Consider the following 20,886-nt stretch of genomic DNA (forward strand, 5'->3'; position numbering starts at 1 on the left):
TTGTGTCGACTAAATGCAACTTAAAGCTCGACGGTTGCCCAAATGTTTTAAAGAAGTTGATGAATTCAGAAAGCTGTGACACTTGTTGCTCAACATTTTTTAATTTTTGTTTTCAAAGCTTCTTCTGGTATGAGACTAACATGCCAGTGGGAGGAGTCAGCAGACGACCTGCTCTACCTGCTGAGCCACAGGTGGAGTCATCAGGGTGGAGTCGTTTCAGTAAGGACAGATCAATAGAAAGAAGACGAGTTATTGATGAGCAGAATATAGACAGATGTTTGGTGGTTTGACTCCGATGGTCCATCTCATGTCCTACTTCTATCCCAGCAGACAGACTGAAATGATTGTTGATGCTAGTCCAGTAGGACTGGGCGCCATTCTCTGTCAAAAAGATGAAAAGGGGATGAAGCACATTATTGCATATGCAAGCAGAGCACTGAGTGATGTGGAAAGGAGATACACAAACTGAGAAAGAAGCACTTGCCATCGTGTGGAGTTGCGAACATTTCCATTTGTACATTTATGGACATTCATTCACACTGGTGACCGATCACAAGGCACTCGAAATCATCTGGAATAACCCAAGATTGAAACCACCTGCCAGAATAGAAAGATGGGACTGAGACTTCAGCCATATAACTTCAGAGTGGAATACAGGAAAGGTGCTGATAATGCAGCTGACTTTATGTCACGTCATCCAGTGCCAACACAGGAGAATGAAAGTGCTCGTGCATGTAAGGTTGCAGAAGAGTATGTCAATTTCTTCTCTTATCACTCCACCCCAAAAGCCATGACCCTTCAGGAGATAAAAACAGAGACTCTGAAAGACCAGGTTCTGCAGGAAGTCATCAGTCACATCAGAAACAACACGTGGCATCTAACAGATAAATCCCAGCATGCTGACGTTTTGAAATCATTCAAACATTTTCAAAGTGAACTAACAGTAGCTGACTCATCTGACTTCATACTCTGAGGCACGAGGATGGTTATTCCAACTGTCCTACAAGAAAGAATACAACTGGCACACGAAGGGCACCAGGGTATCGTCAAGACCAAAGCGCTGCTACGTACCAAAGTTTGGTTCCCAGAGATCGATCGGAAAGCAGAATCTGCAGTTCAAAACTGTCTGCAATGCCAAGCTAGCACACCTGCCACACACCCGACCCTCTGCAGATGTCACCATGACCCTAAACACCCTGGCACAGTGTCAGTGCAGATTTTTATGGACGGCTTCTTACGAGGGAATATCTGCTCGTCATCACAGACGAGTATTCTCGCTATCCAGTCATTGAAAGTGTACGCTCAACATCAGCATCTTCTGTTATCCCAGTCATTGACAAAGTGTTCTCCATGTTTGGAATCCCAAGGACAGTAAAAACTGATAATGGTCCTCCTTTCAACAGTGAGGCGTTTTCACAGTTTGCAGACTACCTGGGATTTCATCATCGCAAAATCACACCTTGTTGGGCTCAGGCGAATGCCATTGCTGAGAGATTTATGAGGACCCTAGGCAGAGCACTGAGAGTTGCCGAGACACAGGGCACACCATGGAAACAGCAACTAAACATCTTTCTTCGTGAGTACAGATCTACACCTCATAGCACAACGGCGAGCTCACCAGCTGAAATATTGTTTCAACGCCAGCTATACACCAAACTCCCCTTCTTTAACACCACTCCACGGAAGTGTTCAGATAATGAAGTGAGAGCAAAGGATGATGGTGCCAAGATCAAGATGAAGGTGATTGCAGATGCAACCCGTCACGCTAAACCACACTCACTAAGTCTGGGTGACACAGTGCTGCATCGCCAACCCAAGCACAACAAATTATCCACACCATACAATGTAAAACCTACAAAGTGACCAAGGTTAAGGGTTCTGAAATTACAGCTACAAGGGACGGGCACTCGATTGTCAGGAATGCATCATTCTTCAAGAAAATCAGACATGGACTTGAAAATGCCCCGCCTGGACTGCATGTCGACCCCGCCTTAACAGACAAGCCCAGATACCCAGTCAGATCTAACAGATGCGTACCCATGCATCTGTCTGATTACATCAGATCTAAGACTTGAACATCTGAGTGACCAGTTGAAGGCTACGCTGTGTGAACATGTTTGATGTGCCTGAATCTAACACCTGTATTCTAGTGTTGAATGTTTATAGTGTTTAGTCAGAGATCTGCGCAAATGCAGTGCTGTTCAATTGATGTTTAGGTGTGGAGAAACTTAAGTAATAAGAACGTTCAGTAATTTTATCAGGCTTGTTTGTCATAGGTTCAGATTAATAATTCACCTCACTGAGTACCCAAGTTTGTTTAAGAAAAAAAAAGGAGGTGATTGTGATGTTTATTTTGAAAGGTCGAATGTAAGGCGGAAGGAGTAGTTAAAAAAAAGAGAACGAAAAACGTTAGAGGAACAAGTTAGCGCTGCAGACTGTGTTGCCGCTGCAAGCTTGAGAATTAAAGATTGGAACTGATAAACATTGAAGGTGTCGTCATTAATGTTTGAGGCATGCAAACATTACAGGAGAGACGAAACAGCCACGTCATAAACGCACAACATAGAAGAGCCACCTCCACGGGACAAGAGTCGGCGGTCCATCTGCATCTAAAGGTCAACGGTCACTCTTTTGAGAATGCCGATGTTCACAGTGTGGACAGAGAAGACAGATGGTTTGAAAGAGGAGTGAAAGAAGCATCTATGTCCACTGTGAGCGACCATCTTTGAACAGAGGGCGGGGCTTACAACACCAACTGTCTGCCATCTACAATACAGTCTGAGATCCTTCCCAGACGCCTCAACTCCCACTCACGATCAGGTGACCTCAGCAGGTCACATGATAGGCTGAGGCAAGTCACACCTGTGATGGTAACGACCCACGCCATGTTTCACATGCTGGTTATGTGATGAGTCACATGATCAGTAGTTGGTCAATAACCCTCAGCACCACCTCCAAGGTGACAGCCCCTCTGGGAGTAACATATCTGAGACTCTCCAGGTATCACATGAGAGCAGAAACATCTTCCAAGAACCAACAAAGATCCTTCTTTAAGGTTTTACTACGCTGTCACCATCTTGAAGTCCAGGCTGGTGGAGCTTCTCTGGTTTTCCCAGCTGGAAATCTGACTTCTGACACTGAAATCTGACATTGAGGCTGTGGACAGCTACAGGTACCTTGGTGTTCATCTGAACAATAAACTGTACTGGTCTCATAATTCAGACGCCCTCTACAGGAAAGGGCAGAGCTGTACCTGCTGCAGAGACTCAGGTCTTTTGGAGTGGAGGGCCCACTCCTGAAGACCTGCTATGACTCTGTGTGGCCTCAGCCATCTTTTACTGTGTGGTCTGCTGGGGCGGCAGCATCTCTGCTGGGGACAGGAAGAGACTGAACAGGCTGATCCGCAGGGCCAGCTCTGTTCTAGGATGCCCTCTGGACCCAGTGGAGGTGGTGAGTGACAGGAGAATGGTGGCTAAGCTGTCATCCCTGTTGGACAACATCTCCCACCCCATGCAGGAGACTCTGACAGCACTGAACAGCTCCTTCAGTGGCTGCGGCACCCACGGTGTGGGACGGAGAGATTTCCTCCCCACTGCTGTCAGACTCCACAACAAAGACTTTAACTGATCAAACACACACATCCACACATGTGGAATAAGACTAATGTGCAATACTCTCTCTCTCTCTGACATCATTGTATTATACTCATATTGTATATAGCATTTGTATTCTATTTTATTCAATTGTATATAGTATTTTTCTGCTGCCCTCAGGTGAATGTATGGCTATTCACCCTATGCAGCGAGCTTAACATAAGAGGAGATGGTTCCAGGAACGACAGGACACATCGCTTATGTCTTTTGTCTTTAACTGAAGACCGTTTCTTCCTCTTTTAATTTGTAAGACTGTGAACATACAGTAAAATAATGTGCAAGCGTCAGTATCGACATATTTGCAACCAGAAACAGAAGTTAGCAACATAGCTTTTCTTATGCTTTGCATTCACCATAAACATCTTTCTTTACACGTTCAAATACCCTTTTAAGTAACATGAAAGTAACAAATCTTACAGAAAAATAAAGCTAGACAGTTCTTACTTACAGATTATGGTTCAACAAACTCCCCAACGATGTAAACTGGGCTTAAAGTTGTGCAGGTTGTTTTCTGCTCCATGCGTTTTCTCCCACTGCCTGTGTGAACTTTGCCTGCTGCTTATAACACATCACCAAAGGGGGCAGTGTAGCGCACACTAAACAACCAAAGAAGAAGCCACAAAACTCAAGGGGTAATACTGCCCACTGGTGGGAAAACTGAGAAATGCCCCAGCCAAAGAAACCCAATGAAGTAACAACAGAGGGGCAGAATAATTTTATTTTTTATTTTTTTTTATCTTATTTTATTCTATTCTATTGTGTACAATATCTTATGGATATATTATTCCAGTGTTTTTTATCTATTTTCTCTAATTCTTCTATGTAACTTTGCACTGTCCACTGCTGTCACAAAACAAATTTCCCATGAGTGGAACTAATACTTATCTTATTGCCTTATCTTCCCATTGAAGCTGGAATGAAGCATGTGTGCTGCTGGTTCAATGACTGCTCATAGGCTCTGATACGAAAACAGAGGATGTACCACAAATCACATCACACTCATAAAAAGCATGACTACAATTTCATAGTTTTTATTATGTTTTTACTGATTAAACAGTAAAAGTAAATAAAATAAAAAATACCAAAACAGATTCCCACTGATGTCAACATCTCCCATTGTTACTACTTAAATGTTTAGCAGAGTAAATTTTGAAGGATTCAACACAGACAATTAAAAAGAAATGTGAAAATGTCACATTTGACTTCTTTTCTCATCAATACATGAGCATTTATATCATAAATCACATTTATATTGGGTTATGTTTGATCCCGTATTACTGTGACTATGACTTAAGTGGAAATTAATGAAAATTCATTATATTACTCTTAATTTAATAAGGCTCTTCCATAACTCACATCATGTTATTAATCTGTGGCAGATCTTATTACTGCCTCATGAATCAGATTTTAACAGGATGCGTTCAGTTTAACTCTCTCATCACTATAAAGGCTGAAGATTTAAATTATAATGTAATAATTATAATAATGTTTTATTTTTATAAAACATATTTTAAATAGAAACACTTTTATAATTTCACCATAACAAAGTTCACTTCCTGCATGAAGGTGATCCACAGCTCCATGAACTATTCCCACAAACATTACTGAGCCTCAGACTTTCTTTAACAGGCCTGTCAGACCACAATGATCCAGCTGTTTGTGTTCATGTGCCACATTTATACGTTTTATTTAAATATACTTCACACACATTTTATTATCTGATATCTGCCACACACGGAGACTTCCTGTTAAACAGAAAGTAAACTTTGTCCGTGGGCGTGTTTGGGAGCTGCAGGTGTGTCCAGGTGTGGGTTCGTTGGGTCAGCAGAGGATTTAACGGGACTTTGTGTCGGTTTGAGTTGTTTTTAAAGGAGGATGAAGACGCTGGTGGTGTTCCTGCTCCTCATGAACGGTAAGAAAGTCTCTGTTTAACCTGCAGCAGCTCCGCAGACAGTCCTCTGTGACCGGAAGTGTTACACTCAGGTGCAGCTCGCGCCTCTGACGTCATGGAAATTCACACAGTGTTGGAAATATAGATTTAATGATGAGGCTTTAATAGTAAAAGTATAAGGGAAGGTTAGAAACAGACCAGACTAACCGACTGTGGACTTTGTAGTCACAGATTGGACACTTCCGGTATGGCAGAGCTAGCTAACCATGCTAAAGTAGCCTCGTGTCTACGCTGTTTCCGGTCTGAGCCGAGCTCATTCAGCCCTCTGAGCTCCGTTTCTCCGCACTAAACACAGCACAGGTGCACCTGATCAACGGTGACAACAAACCGGAAATAAACACAGTGATATTTGGAAATGTAAATCTGTCTGTAAGCTCCAGGCTGAACAGAAATGTCAAATACAACTTAATAAACCAGGTGAACAATTATATAACAACAGTGAAAGGCATAAATACATGAACGAAAGCAAATAATAATAATAAGAAATGTCTGTGAAGGTTCTCAGTCATCGTAGTCTAAGTAGCTTGGAAAGAAAAACTCTGGACTTCTTTAAGTTTCCTTGAAGACTTTTCACCTCTCATCCGAGAAGCATCTTCAGTTCTTATTAACAATGAATATTTTTTTAAAGATAGCATTATATTTAAGGAATTAAAAAAGACAAATGTGGTAGAAACAATGTTCTGCTGTTTGAGTCCCAGCTTTATTTGAGTTTTAAAAATGTATTCTCAACAATTATTTACACATGGATAACTATATATGATCTATTTAGCCTTTGGTGCATTAGAGAATTTTAAATAATCAAGTTACTCTTTACACTCATGAGAGGAGTATCTGTGAACAATACACAAGAACAAAGTGATGCAGGATTTAAACATTTATACCACAGGTGCATCTACTGGGAGGCTGAGGGGAGCACTGGTGGCTGTCAGTATTTTTCAAAATATAATAATGTTTTTGTGTTTGTCTGATTTTCCAAAAGAAATACAAAATGATGCTGATTAATAGTTAATAGGGCTATGGCTCCACATACGCACTATTAGACAGTTACATGATGAAACCTTGTGAACACAAGCTCACACACACTATCTTGGTTGGCTGCTGCCTCTAAACATATCATGTAGTCCTGTGTGCTGCTCAGTAACAATTAATATTATCATTTACTGGTACTTGTACATATCTTGGTTGTTGCAATGGTTTCTCTGTTGTTGGTTTGTGTGTGTGTGTGTGTGTGTGTGTGTGTGTGTGTGTGTGTTTTAGGCAGGTTTGGAGCAGATTCTCAGTGTTTTTTTCTCTCTCCATCTCTATTTTTCTCTCCCTCTCCTTCTGTAAACGTCCTCACCAATTTCTTTTTCTTCAGACGGTCTTTTCTGTTCTGATTGTAATAACTCAAAATAAAAAATCCTAATAAATTTCTAATAAAATATGACTGCCATTATAGCAAAAGCAGTAATGATGCACTTGGGAAAATAATTCTGTTGGGCATTTTTTTGGCCTTCAGACAATAATTCTCATTCTCGTCTTGTCCTGTGCAGCTACACTGCCGGGCAGGACAGGCAAAAAAAAAAAGAATATAATAATAATTATGGCCGTCAGCGTCAACGCGTTAACACCATCATGACAACTAACGCGATTTACAATTAACCCATCAGGAGCGCAGACTGACTCAAAATCCCTGAAATGTCTCTGTCAATGCATTTTTGGGCAGTTTGTCCAAAGTTTGTCCATTCTGCACTGTGTCTGCTGGCTGAGCCCCGTCCAGGGGTCTGCTTTGGTCTTTTCTGAGTAGCTAATTTGTGTTAGCAAGTTAACGCTGACAGCCCTAATAATAATGATAATAATAATAATAATAATAATAATACATTTCAAAACAAAACTAAACAGTATGTCAGTTTGTTATCCTGGTATTCAGTCTGTGCTGCTCTCACTCAGAGATCAGAGTTCATGTTCAGTAACCACACTGACAGCAAGAGGAGGAAACGATTGGTTTAATTTAAAAGAGCAGTCTGAGCTGTGGATTAAAACAATAAGAAATATATAAGTGAGTCACATATCAAACACAGACCATTCAGTGTAATACGAAGCAGAATAAAAAGCTGAGTGTGAGGGTCAGGGTGCTGTCTCACTGCAGAGGCTTCAGGCTGAATCCTGCTGAGCTCACAGAGTCAGACTCACCTGTGCAGCTTGGACAGGTAAACACATCAGGACATGAGGAGAGTTGGCAAAGTACAGACATTCAGTACTTAAGTACAACTACAAATAATACTATTAAAAATACTTCAGTAAAAGTAAAAGTACTGATTCAACTTCTTTACTCAAGTAAAAGTAAAAAAGTACAGGTTCTGAAATGTACTTAAAATAAGAAAGTAAAAAGTAGCTCTTTGAAGGGTGTTTGTAAAATATATTTATACTGGGGACACAAGTCTGGTCTAAGTCTTCTGTCAGAGAGACTGCAGCAGTCCAGGAGTTTGTTAATTGTCTTTAATTAAGTCCCACAAAAGAATTGTTCACATGAAAATGTTTGTGAGGCTTAATCTGAATTCGGTGCAGCCAAACTTGAACTTCTTGTTTTATAGTAAACAGCACGTGTGACTATAAACATGGTTTTCTGGAAACAGAAATGGGCAATTTTATAATTAGTAGAGTCATAGATAACTAGGAAAACAATCACAACACATCATCTACTCAACACAAGCAATATCTCACAATGTCCACAAGGGGTCACTGCAGACCCAAATTGGCTAAATAGCGCATGTGTTACAAGTTGCTAATAGTGAGGCATAAATATGGCAAGCTAGCAACAGTTAAAGGAAACCATAGAAAAGTCCTTTATTCCTCATCCCGCTGATTGTAGTCATTGCAGGAGATTACAGCCAGATTATAATCAGTATCATGTTAATGAATCTGACAAAGTAAGAACACTTACAGATTCATCAACTCACTCAGTCACACAAAACTGCATTATAGCTGCGTTACAGCAGCTCCTTCAGTCATTCCCACTCTGTGTGCTGAGCACGTCACCACTGGTGCGCTTGTTTCCTTTGGGTGCGCTTGATTCTTGCTTCTAGACATCCTGAGGCCAAGTCAGAGCAGGAAATTTGAACAATGTTTCTACTTTTGTGCAAAGCTAACTGAACCTTGTGCTGTATTAACATAATGATAAAATCATATCAGTATATGTGAGTACAAACTTTAGTCTAACTCTTTTATTCTAATTGTATTCAGCTTGAACCAGAAGAAGGAAAATAAAACTATATTTCTATTTCCCGTTGCTACATTGTAGAGGGAGACTTTGCCTCTAAACAGGAACATGTGTACAGTCCTGCATCAGCAGCTTCATTCTTATACAGACCTTTCTACTCTGTTTGTTAAACTGAGCTCTATGTTTGGTACATAGCAGTCAATAAATCCAGTTTTTATACCACAGTTAAGTTAATGTAGTTAAATCTGTGTATTTGTAACTCAAATATTCAGTGATCTGTTTTAAACAGAAACCTGACTTTGACATATTTAAGTTGGTATGAACACAGTCAGAGCTGCTGCTGCTTTTATTGTTCTGTTGCTTTTTAAAAGCTTTCTGTGCAAATCAACAGAAATATTTATTGTTGCATTTTAAAGCTGACAGCACAGCAGCAGCATGAGGAGAAGAGTGTTTGCTCAGGAAATACACGGGTCCCTGAAGAGTTCAAACAGGAAATATTCCTGCATTAAATCTGCAGTTCAATCATCAGCAGCTCTCAGGTTGAATCAAAGCACAGATTACTGTCAGTGTCATCTGTCACCAGGCAGGTTTTAACAGGCGTGTAAGCCACATATTATTATAACACCCTTTTATATTTGTATGATAAACACATGTCATTTAGTTGTGTTTGGTCTTTTAACTTGTGCTCAGTTTCCACAATGAATTCATGATGGAAATCTCTAATAAACTATCAAAACAGACACTATTTTCCCCCAACACACTCTGTTGGTGGCTGGTGCCCCCATCATCCGGTGAGTTGGTGGTTCTTGGTGCTTGGGTGTGTGCTGGCTAATGGCTGCTTGGTGAGGCCTGGCCCCCTGGCTCTGTCAGGCCCCTGTTTGGGATTTTTGTTTTTTAGGCAGGTTTGGAGCAGATTCTCAGTGTTTTTTTCTCTCTCCATCTCTATGTTTCTCTCCCTCTCCTTCTGTAAACTTCCTCACCAATTTCTTTCTTCTTTTTCTTTTCTGTTCTGATTGTAATATCTCAAAATAAAAACTCCTAATAAATGTCTAATAAAATATGACTACTATTATAACAAAAGCAGTAATGATGCACTTGGGAAAATCAAAGCACATGTAAGAAGTAGAAAGTTCACATATGTGTTTAAAATTGTAGGGAGTAAAAAGTGGTTAGAAAAAAACCTACTCAGGTAAAGTACAGATACCTTAACATTGTACTTAAGTACTTACTGCCCAACTGTGGAGAAGAGGAGAACTTTTTTATTACTCACATTATGTAAATTAATTACACGGCTCTACACTAACTTTTGTTCTTAGGCACACTCAGAGTTTTCAATCACATCAATTAACATCGCAGCTTTACATGTTCACTTTTTAAAAAAAATTGCTGTCCATACAGACAATATTGATTTGTAAATGATTAACTAACAATCTTGCCAACACAAAGTTCTTTATTTGTGCTTAAAGTGGCACTCTTGGGTAATATTGTAGACAATGTTAAATTTCATCATCACATCGGCCTCCTCTGATGACCTGTTTGCTGCTGCCTGCTGTGGGGGAGAGGGGACACTTGGGCAGTGCATTTATCACAGCATATGATGTGTTTTCTGGATACACGGAGCTTTTTCAGTGTTTCAATATGAAACATATTAGCAGCAGTCACAAATACAGCATTGCTGACCATGGTCTTTCCACACTCCCCACAGTAAATTCAGTGCATCATGTTGTCAGCTTTATTGTATATTAGCTTAACTGGTCAAGCCACTCTATTCCAAATGTAAACACTTTATCTACTTACTTTTAATTTCGGGGCGATCGTGGCTCAAGAGTTGGGAGTTCGCCTTGTAATCGGAAGGTTGCCGGTTCGAGCCTCGGCTTGGACAGTCTCGGTCGTTGTGTCCTTGGGCAAGACACTTCACCCGTTGCCTACTGGTGGTGGTCAGAGGGCCCGGTGGCGCCAGTGTCCGGCAGCCTCACCTCTGTCAGTGCGCCCCAGGGTGGCTGTGGCTACAACGTAGCTTACCATCACCAGTGTGTGAATGTGTGGATGACTGGTTGTGTGAAGCGCTTTGGGGTCCTTAGGGACTAGAAAAGCGCTATACAAATACAGGCCAGTTACCATTTACTTTCAGTGAGTCACATTCAGTGTGTGCAGCCAAACATGATGGCAGACTGCCACAGATCACTTCTGAGGAAAGAAGAGGCGTTCAGCTTCCTCATAGTTTCACACCTGCATGAAGCAGCCTCACCCTGACAGCTTCAAATCACTGTGTCAGCTGATCACTTGCTGTCCTGTGATTGGCTGAGCTTCAGGCCTTCTCTCAGTCAAACTGGAAACAGGGATTGAGACAGTGTGAGGGTTTGTGGAGTGCCACAGTGCTGTAATGAATACTGTAGTGGAAGAAGTTCTTTCACACTCTTCATCCTGGAGCTGCTTTATGTCCATGATCTGCATGGAAACACATCTATGGAGAGGAAATCCAGCTGCTGAGGGTCACATCTGCATCATTGTAGCTACAGTGGATGTTTCAGTGTCAGGACTGAAGGCGGAGCTTTGTGCGTGTCAGGGTGAGGCCGCAGCAGCCGCCTCCAACCAGAGCGCTCGGGCGTGAAACTAGGAGGAAAGCCGACGTCCTCCTCTTTCCTCAGAAGTGATCTGTGGCCGGCCGGACTTCATTCCACAAATGTGCTTTAACAAAGTGTGAAGCTGAACTCTGAGCTGTGACAGTGTGAGCAGTGTGAGAGTGTCAGTAGATGATCAGCAGAGGAAAGTGAGAGCTGCTGTGAGCTGATGTCCTGAAGGGCTTTTAAAGAGTCTCTGAGTTTGACAGGAACATGAAGATGTTTGTGGTGTTTGTGATCCTCCTGCACAGTAAGTACACCTTCCTCTCTCTGCTCTCATCATCAGCTTTTCTTTCATCTCTCTCTCTCTTTAATGTGTTGAAGTGCAGCAGGAGGAGATTTCCATCAAACACTGGATTCTGATTCAGATCAAACTAACAATCCAAAGCAGCAACTTTCAAATCTCTGGATTCTTCTTGGTGGCTTTCAGATGAGCTCGTGTTACAATCAGCTGTGTGTGTGTTGTTGTTGTGTAGCTGAAGCTCTGACTCACATATGTGACCAAAGGAAACTTGGTGCTGTGCGACACACTTTAGATTCTCTGCTGCTGCTTTGAACTCTTCAAACTAAAGAGCCAAACTGATGATTGACTGTGCAGCTCTGACATGGCACCAAATGTCCCTGTTATCAGCTGCTGGATGGATGTTATCAGAGCTTTTTAGTCCCACACGGATCACCAGGAGCTCCTCCTCTGTCTGCAAACAGGCTCAGCAGCTCTGATCATTCACTGGAGTCAGCACAGAGTGTGGAGACATCTAGTGGTTGTGGAGAGAAGTGCATGTGACATGTGTGTGTTGTGTTAATCAGCATGAGTAGTTAGGGGGACGTGCCTCCCTGTGCCTGATGGGAGTCCTTGTAATTACCCAGCAAGCTGTGCTGTGTGTTTCATATCTAACACTGGTTTCACTGAAGAGCTTTCTGAGCTTCTTTCATTGATTCTGACCAACATACATGTTTGCTGTGGATCCACATCTGCTCTTACTGCTAATGTCATGAAGCTGTTTGAGTGGTGAGCAGTCAGAAGCAGGTCCTAACAGGGACATAGCAGGATATTCCTGCCTCTAAATGAGCTGTAACTAGGGCTGGGCCATATTATACCGTTCACGGTAATACCGGTATAATGTTGGGCAACGATAAGAAAATGAAATATCGCGATAGAAGATGGGTAAAACACGCATGCGCAGTGCCTTTGTTTTCATCCGCACATGGCCAAAAAAAAGCATGGCGGCAACGGAGATTGAGAAGGGAGAAAGCGGATCGTTGAGTGAAGCGGATGAACCAGAATTAGTTTGTAAAAATGGTGCCACTTCAGTGATGTGGAACTGGTTTGGTGTTTGTCCGTCAGATACACAACAAAGCACAGTTTTTTGTAGAACATGCAAGCGGGCGTCGTTATTGCTGTATTTGTGGGGCGCTCGTAAATCTTGGAGTAATCTGGGTCCTAAACTCCGTCTGTTTCAGGTCCCAAAGTCAAACAAACACTGCAGCATCACTGAGAGTTAAAAAAAAACTGTCTAAATTCTTTCATCTTTAATAAAATGATCAGCATTACTGCTTTACCAAGTGTAACTATGAAGTTTAACATCCAGGCATCCATGAAAACAGAATTCATTACACTTAACGGAGTTAGAAGCTAGCAGGAAGTTAGCGGAAGTTAGCTCGCTAGTTTCGCTAGTTACCTGAGCATGATATAGCATGTTCTGACTGAGAGATTTCTGAAATAATTCAAACGTACAGCTCTGCTATCACTTCCAACATAAATGAAGACAGGAAACTAAACAGCAGTGACGTTTGTAGGATTACTGAAGTTGGACTAGCTGGTTTATAATGATGTGCTACGTGATCGCTAGCGACACAGCTATGTTAGCATAACATAAACAGTGAAGCTGGAGGAATCAACGCTAACACTTTTTCCACTCGATAAAAGTTAACGTGAGGGTTCTTGAGGGTTAGAGACAAATGCAATCGCATGGCAGGATACTGTAAACGGACCAAACTTCAGTCAGGAGAACAACTGAGACAATCCATCCACAATACGAGGTTAGTCAATAATATACTGCAACAACACGGGAATAGAGCAGCTGTGATAGAATACAGCATTAATGAATCAATGGTACAGAGGTGGAGGAAGCAAGAAGAATGAGTTGACTAAAGTTTGATTTATCTGACTGCTTTATTTCTCTTAATGTGCCTTATAATCCCGTGCACCTTATGGTCTGAAAAATACGCATTTGACTTTTTTTATTTGGCACACTGTGGTTTCATGTTGCAAAGCACCTCTTTTTAACTTCAGTGGATATTATACATGGTTATGCTCAGGATATGTCAGCCCATTTCTACTGGAAATGCCTTTTGGTTAAACTTCATTTGCACGCTTAAATTTTTATATAGCTTTAATGCACATAAAACAGCTACTTGTTTAAGTGAAAATACATGAATGGGGTTTTTGTTGCGCTAGTAAAGTTGTGGAGTTGTATTTTGTCTCGCGTCAATTATATCGTCAGTTATATCGTTATCGCAAATTTTCAAATATATATCGTGATAAATATTTTTGGCCATATCGCCCTGCTCTAGCTGTAACTGCACATATGAGCACAGCTGGTCTGCATGTAGTGAACACAAAGAGTCTGTGTGAGCTGAATTTACACCACTCTGTTTGTGTTCCTGTTATTTTGGCCCTTTGACAAACTCAAAAGTATTTAAGCTTAAATGAAAGTACACTTATAGAAATGCTGTAAAATCACAGTCCTGCTGATTTTACTTTGGTGGAAACATTTTTATCTGCAGGTAAAACTCTGCAGTGACCTGAGCGTGTGCTGCTCTCTGGCATCTCTCTGAATAATGTTGAAATGCTTGATGTTCTTGTCTGTGGTCACGAGGATCTTATCCTCCATCCCTGCTTCTGTTTCCTGCTCACAAACCTGCATCCATCTCAGCGTTTAAACTCAGAGTCAGCAGCAGCTTCTTAGCTGTCTCTGCCCACATAGCCCTGATGTCAGGGAGCCCTTTTGTTCATCACTTTTAAAGCCTCACATCAGCTCTTCCTCCACTTCCTCTGGACTTCCTGCCTCTTCCTTTTTTATCTGTGAGTTGTTAAAATGTTGAGTGTTTCTGTCGTTCTGTGTCCTGGTTTCTGTAAATGTGTCTAAACTTGATCTTTACCTCAAAGTGACTCATGGAGTCTCTGTCTGTGTGTCCTCAGCTTCCCAGCATGCCTCAGCTGTGGAGTCGTATGAGGGGGACTCGTTCACTTTGCTGTACTGTCAGTTTAATACTCCTCTACTAGACAATCCCTCAGTGGTGTGGAGTCGCTCCGACCTCAGTCCTCCAACCGTCCACCAGCGTCAGCTTGAAGGAGACGAACTAAAAGATCAAAACCAGCGTTACAGCGGCCGAACATCCATGAAGACTGACGCTCTGCAGACTGGAGACCTCAGCCTGAACCTGACCAACCTCCAACTGTCTGACAGCGCCACCTACACCTGCTCCGTCAGAGAATTTCGGCGTGAACTGAGCCGGAGTGATGTACAGCTGCAGGTCAAAGGTCAGCAACACCTGCTGTGGATATATCCGACATCACTCAGATAACACTTTATTATGTTAACACTGTCAGAATAACCATGTTGGCTCCTTGACTGAAGTGTAGGCCTATTTATTTATTCCAATAATGGCATTCAGTCAAAGGGTCAAAGGTCATGTTGATCTTTGTGTTCCTCCACAGAACGGTTTCCATCCTGGGCCAAAGCTCTCCTGGTTCTCCTGGTTCTTCTTGTGGTTTCTGGAGGTCTACTATTTCATTTCCGACACTATTTCATGCCAGGTGAGTGTCTCCTACTACACTACCCATAATGCCGATGGTTGAGCATTCACCATGCTTCTGAGGCTTTTTAAAGTCATGAACAATAACTTCAGCTTTGTCTGAATTTAGGGAGAAAAAAATCAGGTCATCATGGCTGTAGAAGATATATATACACACACACACACACACACACACACACACACACACACACACTGGAGGAGGTGCTGGATATACAAGTCTGGCCTAAGTCTTCGGTCAGGAAGACTGCAGCAGTCCAGGAGTTTAGTTCACTGTCTTTAATTACGCTCCACAGAAGAACTGGTTACATACGAGCCTGCCATGTTTAATCCAACTGTGATGCAGCCAGATATGAACTTATAGTTGTAGCAGATGCAGTATATGTGACTATAAGCATGGTTGTCTGGAAACAGAAACATGTAATACTATAATTAGTCGGGTCAAAGATAACTAAGAAACAATCATAACACCTCATCTACTCAGACACAGCAATATTTTACACAGCAATATTTTACAATGTCCACAAGGGGTCGCCGTAAGACCAGAAGTTGGCTAAATAGCACATATCTTCTATGTGGCTAGTACTAAGGCAAGAATGTGGCAAGCTAACAGCAGTTAAACTAAACAGAAAAATCATTTAGAATAAAATAGAATAGAATAATCCTTTAATTGTCCCACAAGGGGAAATTTGGGTGTAACAGCAGCAAGAAAGACACATATACAAACAAACAGTACACAGGACACAGGACAGAAACATACACAATTTTTACATATTTACATGAAGGATTTTAACCGCGGGATGTAATTATTGGAGGAGATTCTGGCCACTGGTATTAACTTAGTGCAAATTAATGAAATACTTAAATAAACCTACTAACATGATATCAGTGTACCAAGGCATAACTTTAGCTTTAACATGCACAAACAACTATAACTGTTATCACACCTGTCAAAGGTAATAACATTTACAGTTTCATTAACACACACGGAATCACACAAAACTGCGTTACAACTGCCACGCTCTGCCGCTGCGCCTTTCATCTCTCACTCTCCCGCGGTGTGATGCGCACATGACCACTGACGCGCTCATTTGGGTGTGCTTGATTCTTGCCTCTTGACATCCTGAGGCTGAGTTAGCAGGGAATTTACACAGTGGCCTTTAGGCCTTTAAGAGATGCCTGTAGGTTAACTAATTGATTTGTGTCATCTTTCATCATGAATAAAAGTATCTGAGTGTCATCTTCTTAGAAGTTGAAATGTATACATTGTTTTTATATCATCTAAGAGAAGCATGTGTGATGTCCTAGTCCCTGAAGCCTGTGGATTCATTCAATAACGTTTGTAAGTGAGGAAGACGCCAAAAAGTTGGCATCTATCAGACAGAAATGATTAAAACCACTGCAGTGTCTGTTCTAGTTTCTGTAGTAAAATATGATCAGCTATGGAATCAAAATCTGTACAGAAATAAATTTATTTTAAGGAGGCTCAGAGAAAATCATTATTAAATTTGACTACAGCTCATGTTGCGCTTTGTTCTAATATCAGTTTACAAGGTGGAGGCAGATTCAGAGGTGGAGTCTGTCCTGCTGCCCTGCAAAACCACAGTTTGCCTGCCTAAAGACGCAAAAGTGGAGTGGACAATTGGTTCATACACCAAGGTCCACGTGTATCAGAACGGCTCTGACCAGCCTGAAGAACAGCACCAAGATTATAAAGGCCTAACGAAGATGAAGAGAAACTTACCTGGAGATCTCAGTCTGACCCTGAAATACCCCACAGATGGAGACACCTACACCTGCACCGCCTACAGCAGGGAGGGAAACATCCTGCTGAAAAAAGAAGTGCTACTCAATGTCAGAGGTCAGTGCTGTAGATACAGGTCAAAGGTCAGAGGTCAGACTCATGATGGTGGTTCAGTCTCAGTGGGCTCCATCCAATAATGTTACAGTGTTAGCATGTCTGATGTTTGTGGCTGTTTTGGTTTTTATTTGATTTCCAGCCAACTGTAAAAGCTTCAGCAGATGAACTGTAGGAGCAAAGTTCATGTGTGAGACTTCATCTGAAAGGTCACATCTTCTAGTTTCTGAACATGTGTTTGTTTAGCATGTGGCTAAAACACAGGCTAAGCTAAGTCAGTTCAAATCTCAGAAAAACCTTCTTTGGTCCTGTTACGGGTCCGAAATTGAGGACGAGAGTAAAACAATCATGGTCCAGAAGAGGTCGATCAAACAATTGATTTTAATGAATACACGCCGCGTGGGGAGATGTAAACTGCAACACATCAGTTGTAAATCCCCACCCAAAAATACACTTCAGATTGCTTTTATAACATCAGGGTATTATGACGCCCCCTCTTGCGTTTACAAGCACATAATTTGCATCTTAAGAACATTGTTTGCCCCTTGTACAGACAATGATCTATTCTAAGAAATAAATGCAGACACAGAAGTTCCCCTTTCTGGCATCCTCTTTCAAATATGGTGATGATCTCAGGCCTTTGAGGTCCCCATGGACTGGACAACTTCTTCTGTCACCTGTTGGCAAGCAAGCTCTAGTGCAGCAGGTTGCTGAATACATTCAGGCCTTTGCTCAAGCCTGCTTCTTGATTATATGTATTATTACAAATGCTTGTTATGTGGTTTAATGCAATGTTCATTAATACAATGATAATGCCAATAATAAGTATAAGTAGCAGTAAAATATTCCTTATTCCACAGTCCTCATCTATAATCAGTCATATCTGAGTCACAATAACTAGAAGATGATTTCTAGCAGAACTGTGAAAATCTCCATATCCTTTCTCCATGTTATCATCCAAAGCTGTGTGAAGTTTCAGAGCTCTGCAGCTAACAGAGACTTTCAGTTTGCTGCTCTCTTCCTCTGACAGCTCCATTCTTAGGGAGCTTTAGTTCTCTGTTTCACTTTATTCCACTTATTCAGTCTGATGTTCTCTGATCTGTTTCTCTTGTTTAGTGTCTTAAATGCTGCCAGTGCCTCTCTTTGCTTTAACCAACCTTTCTCTTAATTTCTGAGCTTTTTAAGGACTTTAACTGATGCATCAACCTTTGAAAATGGAAAGAAATCAGTCAGATTCATGGCTGCATCAAAGTGTCACATGTAGTTCTCCCACATCAGCTGGATTATATCTATAGCAGCAAACAGCAGCTGATCCACAAATCTTTGTCTGTGTTAATAAAGTTGGATCAGTTCAAATAGTTTGTTGCTCTTGTTACGGGTTCGAAATTGAGGATGAGAGCAAAACAATGATAGTCCAGAAGAGGTCGTTCAAACAATTGATTTTAATGAATGCACGCTGCGTGGAGAGGTGTAAACTGCAAAACAGTTGTACATCTCTACCCAAAATACACTCTAGATTGCTTTTATAACATCAGGGTATTGTAACGCCCCTTCTTGCGTTTACAAGCACATAATTTGCATGTACAGAACATTCATGTATTTAAAGAATTAAATGCAAACACAGAAGTTCCTCCTTGTGGCATACTCTTAAGAATATGGTGATGATCTAAGGCCTTTGAGGTCACCATGGACTGGACATCCTTCCGTCACCTGTAACTAAGCAAACTCAAATACCACAAGAAGCTGAATACATTCAGGCCTCTGCTCAGCTACTATTTTACTGTACCAATATACTCAGCATATGAGTTATGATACATATATATTTAACTCAATCAATTTAAAGTAGTTATAACTGCCCCTGTAATAAAAATGTTAATATTTGATTATGATAACCCCTATAATATAAATTATAACATAATGCCAGCAGCTTCAATAAACACTTTGATGAAATGATAATTAATGCAATGATAAGATGATGGTTATGTAAAATAATCCATGTAATTCCACAATTCCCTCTTTTGACATTCCAATCAGGAATGTCACCACACTTCGTGTTGCATCACTCCCTGCTCGGCTCTATGGGTTCTAAGTTCATCCTATAGATGCCCTCAACCCAGCCAGGGTTCACAACCCATTACCTTTACCAACAGTCCTCTTACACAAGGAATGATACAACAACCAGCGATGACCAACATTCCCAAAAATACAGCCAATGAACATATCACTGACATAGCCACACCTTTCCATTGTCCAAACACAGATGTCCTCCAGGACGCCAGCGGATTTTCGATACCTGAGTGCTCATGCATTGTTTCAGACAAAATCTTCAGACCCACCAGGGCTCAGGTTACTGAGCCATCTGGGGCAGTATTAATAGGGATAAAAGTGCAGCACATGTCTCCGAACATGGCGCATACGCCTCCCCTCTCACGTCAAGGGTCATTTGATTTTACACTCCCATCAGCAAACTCGGACCCAATTGTTCTTCCAACCCCATCATGGCGTCCCTGGTGAGGTTAGAGAGTCTCAGCAGGTTTTAGTGAACCAAATGCGGTCAAAATTTTGATTAGGCGTTACCCAAAGAAATATACTCTCAAATCCTGCAGCTATCAGATTTACCAGCTTGTACTCGTCTGGAACTCCCCTAGGCACTCCTATGGAGTCTACCCAGGTCGGTGAGTTTAGGCGAGGATCATAAACATGTGTACTCTAGGTCCCTCTTTTGGCCAAAATCTGTCTCTTATGTCTGGCAGCTAAAGTTCGCGAGTTGTGTTATGGAATAGTCTTTACCTGGTTTCTAATCAGCATGAGTGGAGCTCCCAGTCGCTCTGTAGACAAACGTGGCCTGGCTAAAGCACAGGCAACATAATCAGATACATGTTGTTCTCTAGCATTTTGAGCCACCCAATCAAGCCAGAGGTTACTGTCCTTGAAACCAGTGACACGCTCGATTAAATCCTTAAGCTCCAGTCTAGAGTAATCTGTGGTCAGAAGTACTCTCCCTTTTGGTTCCTGTTGCTTTTGAGCTACTGCTCTCAAAGTTAGCATCTGATCAGTCAGAATGGTGATAGAACTTTCTGCGAGCGGCTTAGACTTTGGATCAACTAAATTTACCTAAGCATATCATGGGGTGATTGCAGACCTGTACATCATACGCTCTCCAACTACTATTAGCTCCTGTACACTTAATGACGTTACACAAATCAAACGTGAATGAGCTGGTAGACCCTTTAACATAATTCAACTCTATGCCATTATTGCTGCTGAGACACTCATCACCTTTACCTGACACCTCGCGCTTTTGTCTTTTTACCGATCCCGTTTTAGCAACTACAGTCTCAGGAAGTGCTGGACTGGACTGGCCTCCGTGTTCAGACAAGGGGTCTGGAGTACCCTGCAAAATATAAACAGTATACAACACAACCATGGTTAATATCATTGCATACAATAAACATGTAGTGGTAAGGAACATTTTAATAAGTTTCTTCTCATTACGTGTCTCTGATTCACGTGTTTGCATCATGTTATATAAACTTTGTATCCTGAATCAACATAAGATCCCTGGTTTGCAAATTTTTTTCTGCCCCCGCTGCAGGGCAACATCCTACATCATTTTGTGGTGAGTCTATGTTGGCTAGTTTAATACAGATATGTAACAGTTTCTTGATTCCATGGCCCACTCATAGTTGCGCAGTGTCAATGTATATGGAGAGTTCAATACACATTTCTTGGCTAATTATTTTCCCAATAAAAGTGAAATCATACATTGCATTTGATTTCACTTATAT

The 20,886-nt window shown here is 41.4% G+C and overlaps 1 protein-coding gene across 1 annotated transcript; it reads left to right on the forward strand.

The window, feature by feature from the left end:
• Window positions 1-5,426: 5,426 nt before the first annotated feature.
• LOC112845109 (uncharacterized) lies at window positions 5,427-19,967 on the forward strand. The gene is made up of 5 exons (XM_025904668.1): window positions 5,427-5,565; window positions 14,627-14,968; window positions 15,146-15,244; window positions 16,787-17,101; window positions 19,852-19,967. Exons 1-5 carry the CDS (start codon window positions 5,529-5,531, stop codon window positions 19,965-19,967), a joined length of 909 nt encoding a protein of 302 aa, XP_025760453.1. The 5' UTR covers window positions 5,427-5,528.
• Window positions 19,968-20,886: the final 919 nt, after the last annotated feature.

The sequence above is a fragment of the Oreochromis niloticus genome, unplaced genomic scaffold, assembly GCF_001858045.2.
Source record: "Oreochromis niloticus isolate F11D_XX unplaced genomic scaffold, O_niloticus_UMD_NMBU tig00003179_pilon, whole genome shotgun sequence".
NCBI classification, from domain to species: Eukaryota; Metazoa; Chordata; class Actinopteri; order Cichliformes; family Cichlidae; genus Oreochromis; species Oreochromis niloticus.